The 21,310-nt window shown below is 49.4% G+C and overlaps 1 protein-coding gene across 5 annotated transcripts in view; it reads right to left on the bottom strand.

The window, feature by feature from the left end:
• Positions 1 to 21,310, bottom strand: part of ATP11C (ATPase phospholipid transporting 11C) — a 54,601-nt gene that overhangs the window by 30,706 nt on the left and 2,585 nt on the right. For all 5 annotated transcript variants that reach the window (XM_053990176.1, XM_053990178.1, XM_053990177.1 and 2 more), the window contains exons 2-5: positions 6,553 to 6,672; positions 4,833 to 4,922; positions 1,299 to 1,379; positions 220 to 327 (exon numbers count right to left, since the gene is read on the bottom strand). In XM_053990176.1, the coding sequence (XP_053846151.1) occupies positions 220 to 327; positions 1,299 to 1,379; positions 4,833 to 4,922; positions 6,553 to 6,672 (399 nt within the window). The remainder of the gene's footprint in view (positions 1 to 219; positions 328 to 1,298; positions 1,380 to 4,832; positions 4,923 to 6,552; positions 6,673 to 21,310) is intronic.

Raw genomic sequence — 21,310 nt, 5'->3', positions numbered from 1 at the left:
CCTGTCAGCCCCGGTACAGCTTTTGTGAGACAGCTTTTTCAAAAGAAATCAAAGGCAGCTTCACTCCTTAACTGGGAGCATCTCATCTGAAAGTGAGCAAGCTGGGGCAGTTCTAGCCCAGGACACCCCTCCTCCCCTGCCCTTGTCCCCTCAGCACACAGCTCTGTGTGCCCGTCAGCCTCAGTGAGAACCACGTGCAGGCTCTCAGTTCACAGTTACCTTGATTTTTTCGCTCTCTTTCCGCACTTGCTTTGCATTTTCGACAACAAAGACGTTGCTTTTGTTCACTTCGTTGTCAGCTCTGTGCCTCAACCAGTCCTCGTACCCCTAAGGCACAGACACAGGCAACACAAACTCGTAACAAAGTGAGTAAACTAATGCAAAAGGAGGCGTGAGGATCAGAGGGACACATTAAAACCATGAATAAGGCCACCGTCCTCAGACCTCCTCCATGCCTGACAAAACATCAACCAGAGTAGCTCAGACTGAATCAATTCATTTTAAAAACCTTCATATGCATATTTGACAGATTCAGAACAGACTGAAATAACACAAAAAATAATCTACATGCGGGCCATGCAACGAGCAGCTAAACTACTGAAACACACTTCTATTATTCTCAGCTTTGGTAAGAACAGACTGATAATATGAATAATACACTCAGCAGCCTGCAACTCTTTCCTATGGTAACGCAGGACGAGACTCTTCCTCTTCAGTCTTTACTGGAAGAACAAGCATTGAGATTTGAAGCAGAGAGGTTTTATTCTAGCTCTCCCTTTCCAGCCCCCGTAGATCAAACTTCTTTTTTTATTATTCAATCAGGCAATTTAAAATGGCATGTGTGCCTGTGATGGGAGGCAAAAGGTCTTTTAACACTGCAAGAAGATGAGGACCACATGCTTTCAGGACTAGCTGAGTGGCTGAACAGAACCTGTCCTTTCCACCTACCAACGCGGGAGCAGAGCGTGGGCTGCATTTGGAGCACGTCTCTGCAAGGACTCAGGGAGCGCTTCCAAGAAGAGCAAAAACATTCCCGTAACACCAGACCTACAGCAGAAAGCTTTGCTGACCCTCATGGCCTGCTTTCAGCAGCACAGGGATGCTTTAGTGCCAGAACAGGAGACACCAGCAGCCACACTCACCGTGCAGCCTCTCTTGAGAAGCACCTGTGCCCGCCTCACCCTCTGAGAAGGGTGCACCAAACCTACCAGCACGGGCTGGTGGCTTCTGAGCACATTTAAATACCTGTTTCCCTAGCTGTCTCAAAGAGCATCTCCTCCCCACACCAACACCTGTACCTGTTTGATGGCTGTGACAGTGATGACGAAGAAGAGCGGGAGGCCACTGGTCACCGGGCTGGTGGGGGTGTCCACTATCACCTGCAGGGAGAAAAACATTGCTGAGCCCTGGCTTTTAGGCAGCAGGAGAAACCACAGCTTTGGTTATGGGGGGAAAAGGGGGCTTATCCCACTGAGGGCAGGTCAGAGCCCAGCAGAGGAGAAAGGGAAGGAAGGGCTGGTTATGAAAGGGAGGGCAGCACCAGTCATCTTGAACCACTGACACTGGGAGGCTAAAAATAACACCCACCAGCCCAAATTACCTAGGAAATGTACTGCAGAACAGAACATGAATATTTAAGTAAAACAGAAATCCAGGCTTTGTCTTTAAGCTCTCAAATTTGGAGCTCAGAGCGTGATGCAGGCACCATGGCTGCAGAGGGGCCCTGGGGCAGAGAGCTGGATCCTTCTGAGCTCACTGCAGTGCTCGAGCCACACCAAGTAAAGACCAGTGAAGCCTCCAGGCTGTGGGAAACTGCTGCTCCTTCTGACTGTACCAGGACGTGGCCCAAAGGGTAAGAATGGCAGGACAGGTTCCTAAGTGGCAGGGAGCATTTCCACCTTCCAAACCAATTCACCACAAACTGGTCATTTTTCCTGCTGGTCCTGGAGAGACTGGGAGCACGAGCAGCACGTGAGGGCTCTGATGAAAGGGACAGGGAAAGCTCAGCAGAAGGGCTTTGTGTCCCCACAAAGGGACTTTGTCTCTTGTTTGTGCTTCCCCAGCACGCTCACATAACAGCAGCATTTGGATATTTATTGTTTCAGGCTGCCTGTAAAAGCTGTGTTAAGGACAGGACTCCTCTTATCAGCTACGTGAACATTTTTGACTATGAAATGCTGCAATATTACCCTGCATTCCTGAACCCAGAGAGAAAAGCCAGAAGATTCTGAAGTGGAAGAGACACACCACAAGAAGCAGCCAGATAAATGGCAGATGAGTTAAGCAGCAGGAGGGTAAACCAAGATAAAAACCAAAAATATTTCCAGGTAGACGAAGCCCTGGCTCACTGAAATGGGTGTAAAGTGTTTCCAAGCAGAAAGCCTGGTGGAAACCACACTTTGGAGGAACAGCTCTGAGCCAGGATAGTGCCAAGTGTCACACAGACACTGCACACAGCACATGTGATGGCCACTCACCAGAGCAGTATCACGAAGCTTAGGCCAGTAAGCCAGAAGTTATCTTGTAAAAACTGGACAGGTTTTGGGAATCCAAGAAGAACTTTGGCTTTCTGCTGAGCAGGTCAAAGTGGAGGACCTCCTGCTGCCCAACAAGAGAGTTCCCTGCACTGGACAAGTTATGGTTGTATGTATTTATATTTAAAAAAAAACACAATTCCTGTCCTCACAGATACAGGATTACAGCTAAAGGAGCACAATAGCAGATGAAGTGCCTGGAATAATTCAGATCTGTATTTAGAGTTTGGACTCTCTGCAAAAACCCCGTGGCTGGACACTACTGTTCCCCTTTGTAGCTGGTGAAAAGCTGAGGGACACACGAGCAACAAGCCAGGAGGAAGGCAGACTCCTCTGAAACTATCTTAGGACTTCAACAGCTCAATTTGAATCCACTTAAAAGTGACAAAGTCCTCTTGTTACTTAATAGTTTCTTCTCACGAGATTCCTTAGGACACTAAGGACCACACTCCAGAAGTTATCTCCACTTTCCTCCTCAAAGAGACTCTGCAGATTCCTGAAACAGCTTATTGCCACCAGCTTGGTCTGTCTACAAACACCCTTGGGCTGTGCTCACTCCAGGCCACCCCTTCTGCCCAGAGATTCCCTGCAGATTCCTGTGAGAGCTGCAGCAGAGGAACCAAAGAAATTTGTATCTGTTTGTGTGCAGCGTGTTTTACGTTTAATGCACGTCCTTTGTCCTACAAAGAGCTGGATCTGCAGTCAGAGAAGCAGAAGTTTTGATAAAGTGTTTCACAACAGGTAGGGCAAGTCCTCGAGCCCTGTGGCACTTCACTCCTCATGCAGCAGTCAGGGGGGACAACCCCATTAACTTGCAGAAATTCAAATGTAAGCACAAACATTCAAGACAGAGGTGGCATTTTTCAAGGTATAACCCTTGGCATTCAAAATGAATGGAGAGGCCCCGAGTGCCTTTCTAAGGCAAGTGATGTCTCAGAATGACAAGCACCTGGGGACAGGGGGCTGCTCTGTCCAGCAGCCAGGGGATCAGTGCTGCCAGGCTGGGCTCTGCTCACTTGGGTGTGTTTGTTCTCTAACTGACCACAAGGGCTGCTTCCTGATTTCAGAGGTGCTCACAGAATAAAGACTAGGAAGAACAGCCAGGCTCTTCTCTCACCTGCACAGAGCTGTGCCTAAAACGGGCAAGCAGCTAGACAAACCCAGTTTGGAGCTATCATCAGGAATATTCCACGCTCTCCACAGCCAGAGGGTCAATAGATAAAATGTAATAGCACGTCACTAAGTGGCCAGCTACACAAAAAGGACATCCTGACTCCAGGGTATCGCTTCAGTTCAAGGCAAATTACAAATTGGGTCTGACAAAATGGAGCAACGCCAGCGAAATGAAGAGATGGAGGCGAGCCAGCTGACGCCAGAGCAAATTGGCCTTTCATGTCACACTGCCAGCAGGAGCCACATGGCTCGGGATCCCTGCTCCTGCAGCAGCCAGAGGGACAGCAAATCAGAACCCCTTACTGCACAGGCACTCATGGCTTAAACAGGAGCTGGGGAGAGAGCCAGGGCCCGTCCCCAGCGCCACCAAAACCCTGCAGCAGGCACACGGTGCCTTGTCCTCTGCTGGGATGGAGCTCTGGTGCCCATTCCCAGCCCCAGAGCTGGCTGTGTGCTCAGCCCCAGGATCTGAAAGGTGAGCAAAGGCGCTGCAGTGATTGTCCCAAGCTCCCTTTGCCCCAGCACATTTTGACAGCTTGCTTTTCTTGGATGACAGAACAGAAAATGAGTATTCCTCAGGATCTGGCCCTTCACTCAAGCCACAAAGCAGATCAGGAAAAGTTTGTGCCTGTAATAAATTTGCTGTTTTGCCCATGCAGAACAACCTACTGAAGCTTCAGCTTTCCAAAAGTCATCCTATGCATTTTTTGAATTTTACTGAGTACATCCTATCTCTCCTGCTTGCCTTGAAACTCATGATATCTGAGACATAAAAATATCATATCACTTGGGGAAATAGAGAGTTATTAAACAGAAGTAGCAATGGTGACAAAAAATAGATCCTAATTGTGTAGCAACAGGTGTATTTTCAGTGGTTGAATGACCTTAACAGTTAGAATTAAGATGGTTTTTCAGTGTTTCAGCAGCCATTCAAACCCCATCCCAGATATTTTAATTATTTTTATGCCTTGGATGGCATGGCAGAATTATAACACAGCTTCCAACTTCAGAATTTCCAAACTTCTGTAAGCACAAACAGTTTTAAAGCTCAATTCTTGCTCAAGCCGTGTTTAACAAACATCAGTGCCTAAACAAAGCTCCCTCTCTTAGCCACACAGCTCTTACCTGCACGAGGAAGATGATGAGGAAGTAGAAGTTGGCGATTCTTCGAAACTGCTCAAAAAGGTTCTTCGGGAGGAAGTTCCAGAGGGTGTACTGTGGGGAGAGAGGGGCTCAAACAGACCGAGGCACTGGCAGGGGCCAGAGAGACAAAACAGGAACGAGGTGCACAGGAGGGGAGAGGAGCTGTCCCCTGACGTGGCAGGGGAAGCACAGCCTGAGCAGCCTGGAGGGCTCCAGCTGCCAGAGCCAAGCCCAGCAGCACAGTGCAGCTGGTGCTGAGATGCCAAATTCCTGCTCCAGCTTCTCCAGCTCTCTCTGCTGCAGCACTGGACAGCCGCAAGTGAAACAACCCCTAAAAAGGCATTTGTACACAGGTGACTTCATTAGAACATGACCCACAGTGGACACATTTTTTCCAAATTCCCCAAACCAACTTAGAGCTGTTTTTGTTAAAAAAAAAGAAAAAAAAAAGTGCCATGGTTGCCCATACAAATTCAGTATTAGGTTGTCCTTTGTTATAATTTTAAGAAGGCTGCTGAATCATTTACTTTGGAAAGCATGTGGAATTGAAGAACAACATGGGAAATAATGGGTCTAATATCTACCTTTCAGTCTGTCTGGAATAAAAAAAAATAAGCAGTCGAGTCTCAAGACTTAATTATAAAAAAGACTGGTCAGGTCCCAGGCCAAGCAAATATAAAAGGAAAAAAGAGCAAGGACATAACATTCAAAAACAAATCAAGGAAGAACTAAAATTAGTGCTAAAGCAAACCATTTGTCAGGGAGGGAACTGGGCTGGGGGAAGGTGTCCTCACTGAAGGCCCCTCCTGCGTGCCAGGGAAACATCAATGGGAATGCTACACAAGTTAAACACGGACAGACTGAAAGCTTTTCCCAAAAATAAACCCAGACATACAAAAACAGATAAGATCCAAGATGCACAAAGGAAAAAGGAGAGGGAAAAACCCCTTTGCAGCTCAAGTACAGCAAAACTGAGGCGTAAGTGTATGCTGAGCATCACAAATCCTGAGCACTGGGATACGTATCCAGCTGTGTTGACAATATGGAATGCCACTTGTTTGATATTTTACTCGAATTGGCTTCAAATCTTTTGAAATAGCTTCATGAATGTCATGGAAAAAAGCTAAGCAGAAGGCAGATGGGTGTCATCACAGTTTTCCACCATAAACAAAAGCTGCATTAATACCATATGAATGTTTCCCCCCCTTTCATCCAAAGGGATAAACAGAGCATGGTTATTTTTGTCCTATCTCAAGAAAGAAAAATCCCACAGAATTAAAAAAAAAAAAAAAAAAAAAAGAGGGAATCATATTTTTATGCCCCTTTACAAAATAATGCCACTCCCTTTTGCAAACTTGAGTTGCTGCTATCTCATGCTGTATTATACACCTAACCTGTCTTTTCTTCCCCAAGGGGATGCCAGAAAACTTTAAAAAAAAAAAAAAAAAAAAACAAAAACCCAACCCCACAAAACCAATGTGTCCATGTGCTTTGCTCTCATCCAGCCTACAAGAAAGGAACTTGCCCACACCCCCACTGGCATTGATGGGAAAAAAAAAAAAAAAATAGGAAGAGAGAGGCTGGAGCTGTGTGTAAGGGCTGCACCAGGCTGCAGAGGCACCTTTGCGTCCACCCTTGAACTGGGACTCTCCCAGAGCCAGCTCACAGGACACGGGGGAGCAGCAGTGGGCAGGGAGCTCACCTTGGAGGAGACGATCCTGTTGTCGCAGAACTTCTGTGCCACGCACGCCTCGGTGTCCGACACGGGCCGGTGCCCGACCACCACGGTGCGCGTGCCCACCCGCTTCTCCTCGCCAGCACACTGCCAGCAACGGGAGAAACAGCTGTTAGCTCCAAGAACCCCGGGGTCTGCACTTACACCTCCCAGCTCCTCAGCTCGGCGTGCTGGAACGCAGAGATTCGCCTCTCTGCCCCAGCCAAAGCACACACAACGAAGAACACACGAGGCCGCCGAGCAAAACCGAGGATGTGCTGAGCCTGAAACACGCCTTTGGTCAGCCACCAGCTCAGGACCACAGCCCGCCCCATACTGTAAAGTGCAGGTGAAGCCAGTGGGAAGAAATGCTGGTTTCCAACTCCAGTTCAGAAGGCTGAAGGATTTCTTCATTAAAACTGTGCTATAATACATTAATATACTATTATGCTATGTATGTGCTATATACATTAATATACTATATAAAGGAGATACTGAAATTACATGCCTACTTTCTCTAACTACAATAACTCCCAACTCGTGACCCTCTCTGAGAGTCCAGCCACAGGTGGGTTGGATGGGCCACCAGCCCCAAACAATCCTCACCAGAATCCAACCAAGCAATCCCCCCAGGTAAACAATTCTCCAAACACATTCCACATGGGAAAAACAAGGAGCAGAAATAGAAATTGTTTTCTCTTTCTTTCTCTCTGTGCACCTCTATGAAAAGATCCTGAGAGAGAGAGAAATGTGCTGCCACAGCCCTACACCCCACCAGGACAGGTCACTGCACTGCTGCCCTGTGCAGGACAGCTGCTGCCTGCATCTGCAGCCTGTGCCAGGTTATGTTTCCTTCTTGGAGGAGAATATGTCTTTATCAAGCACTTCAAGGCATGAGGAATATAATTTAACATCTATACATCTCCTTCTAGTCCTGACCGGGAGAATCCTTCAGCTCTGGGTTTATTCATTGCATGGAGGACGATGGAAACTGCACCCTCCCTTACACTCACTCTTCTGTCCAACCCTCAAACCCTTGCAAAATATCTCACCACCACACTGGTACACACAGATTTAGTACTCAGCTCAAAAAACCAAAAGGGTCTGCTTCTGCTATTTAAAAATCTCAGCTAAAAATCACGAATGATGAAGCAGACAGTTTCACAGCACAAACTCCTCAAGATGACACACATGGTGCTGGGAAGCCAGCTGGGCTTGCTGGGGGTTTAATTTAAAGCAGAATGAGATGTCACAAGTGAATGTCAGCCTCACATCATGGGGGCCTGATGACAGCCCCGCTGCTCGGCAGCAGGATGAGGGAAATGCAGAGGAATAAGCTCTGCAGGGCTGCTCTGCAGGACAGCACAGCCCCTGCACAAAGCCAAAGACACCTGTGATCGGCAGCACGGGGCTCCAGCAGAGACCCAGCCACCCACGGGAGGTGACAGGTGACAGCCCCTGCAAGCCTCAGACAGATCCTCCCCATCCAAAGGAGAGGCTGTTAACACATATAAACAAAGCACCTGAATGCACCAAAACTACCAGAACTCCTCTATTGCAATGGAACTCTTCAACATTTCCAACTTCTTGTAACTTCTTTTAAAACCTTTCCCAACTTGAGACAAAGCCGAGGCTTTGTCTTTCTGTGACAACTGCTCTAATATTAAAAGAATATGAATGTGAAGATGATCTTGCTCAATGACACCTTTGAGAGAAAGGAATGAGTAGACACATGAAGAAAATTGTTATTTCCCTTCTGTATACCTCTTCCTCTTTGCCTTGGTCTGGATCATAGATTGACTGTGACCACTGCAGGTCCCTGGCAGCACTGTGAGCTCTGTCTCCATCAGCCTCCAGCTCTGGCCAGCCCCAGCACACTCAAGTCTCTCAGTGGACCAGAAAACTTTCTTTTCAAAAACAACAGAACTGTGCAACAGTTTAAAAATCAGCTTTTCATTCTGTCCATGTCTGTCCTTTAATATAACAAACTGTCCTAGCCACAGATGCTCACAGCCAAGGGAGAAGACCTGGCTGGCACCAGGAAGCATTTTGTGATGCTGAACTTAAAATCACACAGTGAATTTAAAATGCCCACTAAGAGCAAGCAAGGGAAGAGGGGTGAGGAGGAAAGAGTAGTGTTAGACCAGGGTAAGATCTCCTTAGAGTCCAGTTTTCGAATTTTAAAACATGAACAGGGAAGACATTTGTCAGTCTATGGTTCGAGGGCATTACCAGGCAGCAGAGCTGCCAAAACACCAGCAATACTCTTCATACTCCATTTAGTCACACTAATCCTCAACCCTACAGCCTGCTTGCTCTGAAATGCCACCAGAGCAGGTGTCAAAGCTGCCAAATGCCTGTCCCAGGTCAGCTGCCCAGCATGGGCTCAGCCTCTGCAGATGGATGCTCCAGGAGTGCCCAGGATCCAGCTCAGCATCCCTCATCCAAAGGGCTCAGTGCAGGCAGCTTGTCAAGGTGCAAACAAATCCCAGCTACAGAGAAGGTGCTCTGAAGAAAAACATGCTAAGACAGAAGGCCTGGGACTAACTGCTGCTTGGGGAAAGTGTCAAAACCAAAAATTTAAACAATTAAAACTGGTGGACCTGGAGCAGCAACAACTGAATGGATCCTGTTGCACCAGGAACAGGATCTGCCCAATGGAAGCAGCAGCTCTTCCCTGCCTCTGTTTCCCAGCCATGTCTGCAGCACCTTTAATGAAAGAAGTGTTTTTACACCATGCCTGCACCTGGGGAGGCGTGCTGACTGCTCTCCCTACAGCCATGCTCACAGCTCCAGGGGCTGATGCTCAGAGCAGGAGGATCCTCGTGCCCTAGCATCTTCATTATTCTTCATATTCTTTTAATACTAGAACCATGTCCCTGCACCTCCCAACAGAGCCAGCAGCACCCCCAGCAGTGACCACCTCCACCAGCTCCCAGCGTGGGCAGGGCTGGCACACACTCCCAGCTAGGGAATGCCACCATCCTCCCAGCCACACCACCACCACGGCAGCAGCCAACAGCACCCAAACTGCAAGCTAGAGCCAAGAAAGGTCCCCTGATGTCTCTGCTGCATTATGGAGGTGCCAGCCACGGCCTGACCAACCTGTGCCCCAGGAGCAAGAGGCAGAGCCATCCATCCACGCCACAGCAGGACCAGGCAGCTGAGAAGGATGTCCCCACGTCGTGGCCCCGTCCAGGCTCTGGAGCCAGGCGTGCCTGGTGAGCATCCCTCCAGCCCAGGGAGGAAGCGACAGCTTCCCCTGCCCGCTGGCACGGCGCTGGGAAGGAGCAGGGTGAGGGTTTGCCACTCACGCGCGCTGGCACGGAAACCACAAAGCTCTGCTTAAAGCACTTCTGGAAAAGCATCCACGAGGATTTCCTGACTGTCCACAGAAAGCACAGCGCATGTGAAGCCTCAGAGCAGAGGAGAGCCCAAATCCAGGTGCGGTGTGCTGGCTGACTGAGCTATCCACACTGAGTTATCAGCACCAGCTCCCAGGAGGGCTTTCACCCTGTAGTCCCCTGCTGTTTACCTGCAGCATCACCTACACAATGACAGCAATGGCACTGCAACCCCACGGTGCACGCCAGCCCTCCCTCCACGGTCTAACCAGGCTCCCACCACTCACAGCATTTCACTTCCCATTCCCTCAGCTCCCCACGGTGTCACACCTGCCCACAGCCCCACCAGCAGCTGGAAGGCTTCACACCACATCTCTCTTCCCCAGCCCCCACAAGGCGAGTGCACCCCAGCCTGCAGCAGGAGGTGCTGGCTGAGCTCAGCAATTAAAAGCTCTCCCTCTGACGAGCCCAGCCCGGCCCTGGCCGGGTCGTTAATAGATTGCTACGTCTTAATAATGGCTCTCAACAGAGACTTAGAGGCAGATTTAGGGAATAACTGCCAGGCTTTGGGGAGAATTATAAAATATGCAGATTAGCAAGGAGAGGATTTAGAGGACTTTTTCTGACTGCCTTTCATGAAAAATTTTAATTCTGATGGCAAAAAAAAAAAAAAAAAAAAAACAGAAAATATGACTTGGATGCAATTCAAGCAGCTGCCTTGTTGCCTGGTGGGGTTCCACACAGCCCTCAGTTCCCAGTGCTGGAGCAAGCTGGTGCAGGCAAAAGCCAGAGTTTCTCCTGCTGTTTAGAAACAAGCCTGCCAAAAGGATTATCCAAGAAAATAAACAATTGCATTCCCTTCCTAGGCACTTTCTCACCTCCCTGGGCCGGAGGCACGGTGTTTGTGTGAGCACTGGGAGTAGCAGAGCTGTCTGTAGGGATCAGCAGTGCCAGACTGGGCATGGTGTGGGGACAGTGCCAGGGAAGCCACTCTGCATTGTCCCACCAAGGCTGGAGGACGTGGGGATGCTGGTAGATGACCACAGACCCCCCTGCTGTACCGTGTGTCCCTGGCAGCCAGAGCTCCCAGCAGCTGGCAGACATCACAGCAGCACCAGGGGGACACTGCAGACACCAGGAAGCGAGAGGAGGGAGGGAAGGAGGCATTTCTGAGCAGAGCCACTCTCCTGGCTGCACCAGCTGAGGACCAGCCCCAGAGATGTAGGTCTCTCCTGCAATGCCTCAAGCTTCAGTTCCCAGCTCCTGTTCTGCTCCCCTGGTGCCAAACTGAGCCTACCAGCGAGTCAATCTTTCAGCAGGGCATCCAAACCAGATTTCTCCTGAAGGAGCTCAGCTGGAAGGCAACAGCCAGAGAGTCAGACACAAAGCAGAGGAGATAAAGATGAGGTGAGCGAGGCTGTTCTGCCAGGAGAGCCCTCCAGCTGGCAGCTGGCAGCCAGTCCTGGCTTTGCCCCGGGACACGTCCAGGTGCCAGCTGCACCTGCATGGGACACAGGGCTGCTGCTGCAGCACCACCCTTCTCTGCCAGGGAGAAACTCACACATGAATGTGTTCTGGAAAATGCTTTGATGTAACCCAACCTTCCCACACTTGCACCTTTTATAGAGCCCACGTTCTGCCAGAAGCAGCAGTTCTGAAATCAAGGCATTAGGGGGGATAATGGCGATTTTCTTACATTGCCCAAACTTAAACAGCCCATCTAGGTGCCCATGGAGGGTCACCCGAGGCTTGGCATTCCACTCCAAATTCTTCTCTGAGGAGGCAAGAACAGGTATGATTTGAAGGTGTCAGGCCAGGAGTAAAAATGCCCATGGGTGCAATTAATAACCCAACACACTGATGACTTGAAGCTGGTGGAGCATTACACAGAGATGGCAGAATTACATTTGCAGCCCACAGCAGTCCCCAAATTCTCTGCCTGAGTCTGGGCAACTGTCCCTTCGTGCCCCCGTCCCCTTCTCCATCTGTGCCCCCCTCCCACAGAAATGTCCCTCCCCAGCACAGCCTCCTGCCTGCCCTGGGGACAGGCTCCTCCTCACCTCCCGGGAGTGCATCACAGCAGCCAGGTGGCACCAGGTAGAAGTTGCAAACCTGGGTAAAAATTAGCAAGCCTGGGTAAAAAATTAATGGAGTTAGACTGAGTTCAACAGGAGAGGTGAACCCGTGCTCTGCAGCCACTTCAAGAGGACTATTTCTAGGGCAGCTGCAAAGAGTGTTTAATTATATCCCCCATATGGAAAGCAAGTGTCTGAGCTACCTTCTGGCCCTGTTTCCAGAAAAACAAAAAAAACAGCAGCAGAACTAAAAAACCACCAGCATTTGATTTACTACAGTTCCAGAAAGCAGCAAAACCAGAACTAACTAGCAGAAAAAACTTCTCCTTTCATGTTTGCTGATAACTTTAAGCCACAACGTAAACACAAATAACTCATAGAAAACAGTTCTAATAAAAACCACAGGCATTTAAAAAAAATCATCTGCTAAACCCAGAGATTATACAGTACAAGTACAAAGCTCAAACATTTGAATGAAATCACAGCTTGTATTAAATATATGCAAAAGAAAGATTAAATCACATTACTTGGCTTCAATCTCATGAATAGTTTAAAGTCTAATTGCTCCTGCATTGTTCCATTTATCATAAAAGTTGTAGAGAAGGCGACCTGATTTACAAAAAAAGCTTGCAAAAATAACAGCACCTCCCAAAACAGCCTGTTCTAGCTCCTGTTTCATTTAGCCTCAGAAGAACAAAGGAAAACAGCCACAGTTTTTGAAAGCCTCCATAAATTTACCGTAACCTCCCCCAAAACATCCATCAGCCTCGGGAAGCTGCTCAGCACATCAGCCTCACTGCCCGACCGATGTACTCTTAATTGATATTTCTTCTTGCCAGCTTTCCTGTGCCTCTCTGTCCTTAGTGATCCCCGTGAGGGTACAAGGGATGCTTTGAGAATACCCTCAACAATTAGCAGCTCGGACTGTGCTTACCCACAGCGACCACATGCTTAGGCAGATCTCCTGCTTTGGAGAGAGAGCTCCAGCACCGACCCCACCACTCTCCCTGTGCCTGAAAGGGCACTGAGGGAAAGGGTCAATAACATGCACAGACCTTGGGCAGGACAACCAACCAACAGTGTACCTGAAATGCTGAGAGCTCATAGGCCCACGGGAAGGGCTGAAGGCACACACTGCCCGACCTCATTTCCCACTGGATGGGACTCTGCTGCTCGTTCCTAAGCAGGATGGGAAGGCTGGTACCTTGGGAAAACAGCAGGTTGAAATTTAAACCAGTGCCCCCTTCTCCTGTGCTGGGGCTGAAGCTGCCACGGGTATTTCAGCCAGGGACAGAACACGACCACCAAGGAGTGACCTCTGGGCTAAGGCAGCTCCAGCCAAGGTGGGGGGCAGCAGGGGCAACCACGAGAGCCCCAGACCTAAAGAAAAGGGGAAAGGGTCAGTTCCTGGGGCTTTTCACAGCACAGTCAGCACGTGATGGGGCCAACACGCAGACCTCGTCCCTGGGGATGGCACTGCAGAGGTGATGAGCTCCAGCACAGCACCAGAGCCCATCCCCATGTCCCCTCTGTCCCCAGGACCTGCTGCCCCACCACATGGTGTGACAGGGAGATCACCTTCACCAAGGACAGCGGGCTGGGGAACAGCAGAGCCCAACCAGGCTGCATTTCCTGGAAAAGCTGACTTAGCCAATAAAGCCACTGATAAAAACAGGCAGACATGGCTGGGTGGAGAGAACAGGGGAAAAGGCTACTTGAAAGGCTTCTTAAGGGTGGAGAGAGGAAATACAGAAGTTTTTTTCCCTAGGTAATAAATTTAAAGAAGAGCCCAGCCCTATCCTGGACTTGAGGAGTGCCATGGACAGGGGTGACAGCTGAAAAGACCTTTTTTGGCACGGATTTTGTTTTTCCTTCTGGAGGCAGTCTACCCTCGGGCATCTTCCCAGCAAGCACGCCCCAATGGCTGCAATCACAGGTTCTGCTCAGCAGCACTTTGCACAAAGTCAGGTTCACGAGTGATGCAGAAAGCCAAACCCAGACAGGATCAACTGGGGCAGCATGACTTCAGTGCTGCTGTTTGGTGCAAAATCTGTTGCTCCTGCTCAAGCACAACCACCGACCTTCAGAAGCATCTCAATTCTTCTTTTCCCTGCCCTGCTGGCAGCCAGGGTTATGAAACCATTGCTCATCTTGAAGTACAGGCAGCAGATCTTTATTTTTGGCAGTCCAAAAGAAAAGTTCGACCAGCATGCTGCCAGCATATAAAATTCAGGCTCATAGGAACACTTCAGGCTCGAGAACAGTAAAAGGACTTTGAATAAGAGCCAAATGTTTTGCAGAGGTCACAAAGCAAATACAACGAGGCCTTCCTGTCTTCAAAACTCTTCCTCCCTCCTCTCCCCGGCTCAAGCTGTGCACATATGTCTGTTCATCAGCAGCTATTTTAGCAGGGCAGCAAGCTCTCCAGAGCAGTGATTTGGCCTGGCAAAAACTGAAATAAGAGCAAAATGGAAAAAGCCTCCCAGTTTGCAACTGTCAGTGCTTGCACCACCCAGCAGAGCTATAATTTGTTGGTTTTCCCGTTGTTTTCTGGTCCCCTGAAAGCCTGAGCTCTTCAGTTATGGAAACAAAAAAACCCCTAAATACTATGTTCTGCATCCCAGCTCGGCCAGACGTTACTCCAACCTCTGCCACCTACAAACATTTTGCCCCTTTTTTTAAGTTTTCCCAGCGTTTCAGAGCCAGGCTGCCAGCTGACTGGCGAGAAGCCCATTTCCCAGAGCAGTTTTCTTCCCTTTCCCCTGGGAAGCAAGCCCGCCTGGCTGAGCACACACTCCAGGGCAGAGGCTGCAGCCTGCCCTGCCTGTGCCTCACCACAGCACCCCAGAAGCCAGGGCTGGCACCCAGGGCTGCCCAGAGCCATCCCCAGCCCAAGCTTGCCCCCAGGGAGGCTGTCCTACCTCCCAAACAGCCCCCAGGAGGGAGGGGAGGGCAGGTCCAGCCTGCAGGGACTCCCCCAGTCCTGCACCAGCATCCCGGGGTGTCTCAATCCCCACAGTGGTACCCGAGGTGCCAGCACCTCCCACGCTCCTCGCTCACGCGGGTTCAAGTCAAGGTTTTCAACTCCCAAACCATAAAAACTGTGGTTTTCTAACTCTGCCCCTTGCTGTACTACAGACAAATGTTTCCACAGCAGCAGCAGGAGATAAGAGGGGAAAAAAAGAGGGAGAAATCACCTACTTCACCCCTTGCTCCACAGCCAAAATCAGCTCCACGCGACCCAGACCACACTGGGAGTATTTTCATCTCTGGGTACTACAGTGAGATTCATCCTTGGGGCTTGCAGGCACAGTCACACCAGGATACTGGACCAGTGAAATCCACCCAGGCAGCACAGAAATCCTCACCATGTGGCCTGGAACTGTTTATCTCCAGGAAATCCTTTGGCTCCTGTTGTGGCCGGGCTGGGGAAGGCAGAGGCTGAGAGAGCCTCACAGCCAGCACTGCCCAGCACAGACACAGGGACACAGAGCTGGGCTCTCACTGCACCTCAGCCTTGGAGCTTCCACCTGAGATAAACTGAACATTTAACACGGTAAAAATCTATTTAGATCTAAGTAAAATGTGCCGCTTTAAGCTTATTAGCGTAAGAAAAATATGTTGTTAGTAACTTTGCAACACTAATAGAACTACTCTAGCTAAAGAAAAAAAATTGCGATTTTCTAAGCTAAAAATATAAGAAATAAGACTTTTCAAACCTTAAAACAGGGTAAAGTGACTTAAAAGTTCTTTTTGTACTTTGTTTCGTAAAAAAAAAACAATCCCTAGGTACACCCAGCACTATAATAAACATACCATCCCTACAAATCTTTATTAAAATCATTTTTAATTTTTCACTGCAATTCACACCACGGTGCAGCCCAGCTGCAGAGCATCCCAGGCCATGACTCTGCCATCTCCAGCCCAGTCTCTTTCCCTAGCCAGGCACCAAGGCGAGGGCGTTCCTGCTCTCCCAGTCAGCAGCACCAGCTCCTGCACCCACGGCCTCCTGTGCCTGCCTGAGTGCTTCCCACCCTGCACTTACTGCAGTGGCACTTGCCAGGGGGAAAGTCCCACTTCCATCCAGTCAACTGCTCCAGGAGAAACCACCCCAAGGAAAGGATGTGCTCCACAACACTGATTTGGCTGATGCAGGACCACAGCCCTCTGGGCATCGCAGCTAATTTTACTGCACTCCCTCCCTGAGCAAACAGTGTAAGAAAAGGTGAGCTGTGAGGAAGGAGGAAAACACAAGGAGAATAAAAACCTTCCACAACTCAGGCCGAACAAAAGCGGCATGCAAAACACCACCCAAAGCAAACAGTAGGAAAAAATTCATTGATGCTGCATTTCAAGGCTGGCTTTGCAGCCCCCCGAGTGCAATCTGAGTCCCCACAGATAGCAGCTGCTTGGCTTTGCACGAATGCTGGGGAGGAATTACACAGAAATCACAATAAAGGATGGAAGGGCTGCTCACAAAAGTGGATTTTTTTCTCCCCCCTGCATTTAATTTCCCGGCAGTGAGATTTATTTTTTTTTTTCCCTCTTAAGCCAATTGAGACTCCAGCAACAGAGCACAGCGTCGCTGCAGTCAAGCAGTATTTAATTTGTATTACTGCTGAAGAGATCTTGGATGGCAGAACCAAAGAAGAGCTTCAAATTGTCTGGTCTTGCCTGTTGCACATCTTACTCAGCTTTTCTAGGTCCTTTACAGCACAAGAAACAGAGGATCCCTCTGGTTTGCAAATCAGTGCATTTGCCACAACACTGCAAACAAATTACATCGAGCAAGTGAGCAATGCCTCCGTTTCCCACAGAAATCATCTCACAGAATCTTGTTAAGGTATACAGCACACTTTAAGACATGCCAGATGAAGAGATTCTTTGAAAATGCACAGCAAAAAATTACCAAGCCCTCCATAAGCAAGGCTGGAGTCCTTTCACCTATAGACCCTGAAAAATCAGCAGAAAATGAGAGCAAAAAGTCTGCAGCAAAGCATTACTCAGCAAAGGCCACAATGGAGTTTAGCAGGAATCTCGTTCAAGATGGGAAACAGAAAAGAAAAGCCCGATTTGAGAGCAAAATACCCAGCTAGAACAGCCCTACAGGGGCTTACCCCTCCTTCTGCTGCAGGAGGAAAACAAAAAGCTCTTTGGATTGTGCAGTAAGCTTTCCTTAAGGAGGGCAGGACAAAGCTATCAGTTAGGCTGGGTGGCCAGAGGAGACATGCTTTTGGACTAAATGGGCTTCAGCTGGAATTCCACCCCCAACAACACCACTGAGGTTGGGGGAAAAAAACCACTGGAGTCAGCAGGAGGCAACAGGTGTCCAAAAAATGGGCAGAAGGGGTTGCCCAGGGAGCTAAACATTTTAGAGAACATTGGTTCTGATCAGCATCTGTGGCAGTGAGCATCTCAGTGAGAGCACAAAAAACGATGGAGGGGAAGAGAAGCCAAGCCTAGGACAGCTTTCCTCCCACCAGGGAGCCTCAGCTCCTCTCCCCACCCCACTGTCCCACGTGGGGCTCAGCATCCAAATGCACTGTGCAACCATCAGAATGGTGCCCTGTGCCAATCACTGCCCAGCAGCTCCCTGGGTTTTGGCCCAGTCTGAGAAAGAGCCCATAAGCAAAAAAAAAAAAATATATATATATATATTTAATGCATCTCTATATATTGCTTACATGCATATTTAATGTGCAGGTATTGCATGCATGCATATTTAATGCATATATATCTACTGAAGTCACTGCAGCCTCTGGGCAGAACAGGCTTTTCCTGACCCAGCAGCCAGGTGAGGGCAGGAAAGAGGAGACCTTTTAAAAGGGGGAACTTTCAGTTTCCCCAGGCTACAAGTTAGTAAATCAAGCTTTAAAGCACTTTGCCACTCAGCAGCAGCGTGGCCCTCCTCCCACAGCAGGGTTAAGGCATTCCACAGAGCAGCTCCACACTCAAGTCTTGGAGTTGAGTTTACTGCAAAAAAAGCAGAACACTGACTGTCCAAATCAAATGTCAGCCAGCTCAGGCAAGCCTAGTGAGCAAGGGACTGGTGGCATGTTGGATGACTGAAGGCAGCTCAGCAAACTGCAGCGTGCAGGTTACACCAGAGCAGCAGGGGCTGCCGCTGGTCCTGGAGCCAGCCTGGAGTGCAGGGAGCCCCAGGGGAGCAGAGCTACACAGGATTACTGCACAGTCATTTCAATAATAACAACAGAAATGGCTTACTATCATCAGCCTCGATATTGCTTGCTAATTAAAGTTGGGAAAAAAAAAAATAAAATCTTGTCTACTTGCAAGAGGTGATGGAGCTGGCAGGGGCAGGGCTGCAGTGTGTGCCAGGCTCTCCTGGCTCCCACAGCATCACCTGTGGGGCACCTGGACACAGGTGTGCTGGCTGGGGAGAGCACAGGCAGGGCAGGTCCACAAAACCTGCTTGGGGAAAACCAGCCCATCCTTCCCAGACCTCAGAAAGCACAGAAATATTTCCAACGTGAGCAGCGAGAAGCGGATTTTGGTCTAGATGCAGAGGTAAGGCATTTTCCAAGATAACCTCAGGATAGCCTCTCCTGGCACAGGGCACGAGCTGCTGCCCCCTCCCCTGAGCAGGGGACACATTTGGGCAGAAAGCCACCAGAGTGACCATGCAAGCCAGGCAGGAAAACCTCCCCACTGCCCTCCAGCCTCAGCACCCGCTCCCACACACCACAAACACAGGAAACTCCCCCGAAAAATCCCCCAGCAAACATTTTCAGGGAAAAGCAGATGGGGTAACAGCACACTTGGTCACCCTGTGTGCAAGCTGCTTGGAAAATTGCCCCTTCCCAGGCAGCCTGCTCGGTGACTCCCTTAGCCCTGCAATGCCAGCTCCTCTGGCAGGCACATCTCGGCCACAGAGACGTTCCCCCACTTGGCCAGCCCAGCATTTTCTCAGCAAACATAGGGGGTTTAAATCTCCCAAGGGAACACAGTCCCACAGTGCAAGGAACTACAACCTGGGGTAAGAGATGCAAGCATGGTGCCATGGGAGGAAGCTGCTCATAGGGACCAAACCTGCATTGCTAAAAACATGAGCACTGGCAGACAACTAATTTGGGTGTGAAGGTTTAGGGTGTCTGACTTAGAGACACTGTGAACGCTCTCCATCAGCCTTGCTTTTAACTAACACTTTAAAAAAATAAATCTCTCCACTAGAGACAGCTACAGCCAGAACACAGCAGTTTTAATCAGAAAGGAAACACATAAACCAAAGGCAACAGGATGAAATTAAAGGCAAGGCTGAAAAGCTTGTTATTAATAGATGTCCTGTTTGCTTTTACAAATTTTATTATTAAAAGCAAATTGCCATGTCTTCAGCTGCAGCTCTGAACCTTTCCTGCACAGCCCAGGCAATCATCATTACTCTTAGCAAAATACCAGCTGGGGACAGAAGTGGCATGGAGGGAAGAAGAAAATACAGCCAAGACTCATTATTCTCCACAGAAAAGTTCCAGCGTGCCACAGGTTTAATTAGAAGCATCATTTATCATTAATGTTTGACCGGTGCTTTCCAGCCTTCCCTACAGCAATTTCCAAATTCCCAAACTTTAACTGAGCACACGAACACATGCAGCTGCTTATCCCAGGCCAAGTTTCTTGTTTGGCTTTTATTTGTTTTTAAACAAATGGCCAAGCTATTTCTGGGAATAAGGCTACAGTTAGGAGACATTAAAGAGGAAATGGTTACAGGAATTTCATAAACCCCTGTGTCCCCCAGAACCTGAGAAATTCCTGTGTCCCCATTTTCCAGGGAAGGGGCACCCCTAAGGGATTGCAGCCCTAAGCTTTTTGCAGTCCCAGCTTCCCTATTTGAGCCTGCCTTGACTTCCCTGTGGTCAAGCATGGGCTGCCCTGTGGCTGCTACAGGGGAACTGCCTGAGCACGTGGAATGCTGCTATCATGCTAAACACATCTTACAAAACAAAACTCCAGCAACTTCCACGAAAATTTCAAGTGGCTTCATTAAAACCCATACTCTGAACTGCCACCTGGTGCCACAGAGACACCCCAGCCCCAAGCTTTGCTGCCTGCAGGTTTTTGCCACATCAGTGAAAGCCAAACACTTCCTGCAGAAGCTGGCACCAGCTACAAGGTACCTGACATGCAGCCTCACTCTCCAGGTGTTAACATGGCTGGACTGGGAGGAAAAGACAACTCCTACAGCTTCCAACTCCTAACTGTAATCATCTTTATTATTAGAATAGGAACTGCAATCACACACTAATGTTTGGTTCACACTCTATGGAAAAAAAAAAAACCAAGTGTGAAAGAAAATCACAGATGTGATCTGTGTGCAAAAATAGATTTTATTACACACTTGCTGCACATCCTAAAGATGGGACTGTAAATCAGCATCCTCCACCACAGCCTTGGACACTTTCCACACCTCCAGCACCCCCCGAGCTGGGCAGGGACAGCCCCACACTGTCCAGTGCACCCCAGGGGCTCTCCCCACCCGCCCCTGCCCCTTCTCACCTATTCCCAGTGCCAGTGGGGAATTTACTTCCCATCTAAAAAGTGACTTTGGGCCATTTCCCTTTTTCAGGTCTCAGTGAGATACCTTCCTGCAGAGTCCCAGGCAGGACCTGCCCCACAGGGCCCCATAACCAAGCTGGGGGAGCCCCCAGTGCTGGCACAGGAGAGAGGGCTGCAGAGCCCAGGAGAGGAGCAGCGAGAGAACATCCCTGCAGCCTGGGACAGGGCACAGGGACAGCCACTGCACACCCACCCGAGAGGCCCCTTCTTCCCCCAGCAGCAGTGTTGAGAGCTCACAACAAGCCCAGCACTTGCCAAACACCAGGGATTTACCAGGACACGGGCTGCAAAGAGGATCAGGCCCCAAGGTACTTCATTAAATTGGAATAACACGACCAAGGTCCTATTGTTACACGCAAACAGGAGAATTTTGCTCCCAATTACAGACTGTTTGTTGTTTTCTTACTTATCCTAGGTTTTGAACAGGAGAGTACCAGAGCAAGGAGCTGCACTGACTGCAGAGGCAGGAGACCCAGGACAGAGCACCAGCCCAGGGGCTCAGCCAGCAGCAGGCACCCCAAGAGGAGGGAGAGCACCCTGGGGTGCTTCACCCACCACCCCAGCCTTCCTGCACCGTGAGCAGGGTCACAGCTCCCAGGGCTCGCTCCCAGACTGGCCTTAAATAAAAGCAAATTGGGAGGAAAAGCGAAAACAATGAGGGCAACAGCAACTTCTCATTCTGCATTCCTCACTTATCTCCCACAGCAGCCCGGGCAGAGCTGCGGGCAGAGCTGTGGCCCCGGGGCAGGGCTGGAG

The sequence above is a fragment of the Vidua macroura genome, chromosome 14, assembly GCF_024509145.1.
Source record: "Vidua macroura isolate BioBank_ID:100142 chromosome 14, ASM2450914v1, whole genome shotgun sequence".
NCBI classification, from domain to species: domain Eukaryota; kingdom Metazoa; phylum Chordata; class Aves; order Passeriformes; family Viduidae; genus Vidua; species Vidua macroura.
The sequence above is the reverse complement of the archived record's forward strand: the minus strand, read 5'-3'. Positions and strand labels throughout refer to the sequence as shown.